The sequence below is a fragment of the Trichinella spiralis genome (genome assembly GCF_000181795.1).
Source record: "Trichinella spiralis strain ISS 195 chromosome Unknown Scfld408, whole genome shotgun sequence".
NCBI classification, from domain to species: domain Eukaryota; kingdom Metazoa; phylum Nematoda; class Enoplea; order Trichinellida; family Trichinellidae; genus Trichinella; species Trichinella spiralis.
The window spans coordinates 1-1,221 of NW_003527347.1; the positions used below are offsets into that span (position 1 = coordinate 1).

A 1,221-nucleotide genomic window follows, 5' to 3' on the forward strand; every position below is an offset into this window, starting at 1 on the left:
TATCAACAAAAGACATTCGTGCCACAAGGAATATCACAAGTTGATCTTCAATTGTAGATAAAATATGAAATGAAAACGAAATATTGTTGCAAAATGGTTATTAAAAATAGAATTCAAAACCGTCCAATTCATTTTTGTTTGGTCCTGCGTTTTGCATTCGAGAGTTATTTGAATCATTTTCTGTTCTGTTCATCATTTTCACAATGGCTGATATTTCTGAGCTGCGTTTTGTAACAAATCGTGGCGGAAGTACGTCTCTTGTTTCTCAAGGAAGGACATATACAAATTGAGATACACCAATAAACAGAGAAAACATTGGGTTTGCTCAAAAGTATGCGCTAAATGTACAGTGTGTGTCCTTCGTTATTAAGGGTTAGGTTACTTTGGTATAGGGCAGAGAAGGCTGCAAGGGTGTCATATGGACAAACCTGGATGTGACATATGTGATCACGCAAAAGGATCACATCGAAAGCTGCCCAGTGGATGAGCATTTAGCATACAAAATGGAAAAAAAGGCGGTTTTGAAAAAACGAAGCGCGGAAGAAACAAAACCCATCCTCGCCATTTACGATGAAGTTTCCGCCGCGTCCGCCGTACCATCTACATCTGGCCATTTTCCGCTTTTTAAGCTAGTGAAGTCCACTATGTACAGCCACTGGTCAAAGCGATACCTAAAACTGCCTGAACATCGTCGGGACCAGCAAATCCCTGAAGCATTCAGGACAACAATGGCCGGTGAAGATTTTTTGCTGTGGCAGAATGCATCGAGTCATATATTGGTATTGGCTACGGGTTCTAACATTAGACTGATGGCAACCAGGCGAACTTGGGCATTTGATGGTACTTTCAAGGTTGTACCACAATGGTATCAAAAACTGTTTACCATCCATACCTTTTTGGCGGGAAAGCTGGTGCCAGCAGTCTATTGTTTATGTACGGATAAAGATCTTACGTCAATCTTAATCCACAAACAATAATTTGTGATTTTGAAATCTCTCTGATACCACTTTGTTAATATTGTTCACTATTATGTTGTTTATTGTTGTTGTTGTTGACTGTTCCTTACTGTTGTTGTTGCTGCTCTTGATTAGTGAAAAATCAAAATCACTATTTAATTTATTTTTGTATCGTATTGTTTTTTCTGAATTATTATTATCGCATTTGATATAACGTCTCTTTTTACAATAAAATATGGAATAATGATAAAAATTATTATGAAAA

General features: G+C 37.3%; 1 protein-coding gene across 1 annotated transcript; it reads left to right on the forward strand.

The window, feature by feature from the left end:
- The first annotated feature begins 203 nt into the window (after positions 1–203).
- Positions 204–977, forward strand: Tsp_13275 (hypothetical protein). Its single transcript, XM_003370862.1, has 2 exons — positions 204–230; positions 393–977. Exons 1-2 carry the CDS (start codon positions 204–206, stop codon positions 975–977), a joined length of 612 nt encoding a protein of 203 aa, XP_003370910.1.
- Positions 978–1,221: the final 244 nt, after the last annotated feature.

Coding starts and splice junctions, on each gene's coding strand:
- Tsp_13275 (XM_003370862.1), top strand. CDS start 204: ATGGCTGATATTTCTGAGCTGCGTTTT. Junction 231..392: donor ATATTTCTGAGCTGCGTTTT/GTAACAAATCGT, acceptor ACTTTGGTATAG/GGCAGAGAAGGCTGCAAGGG.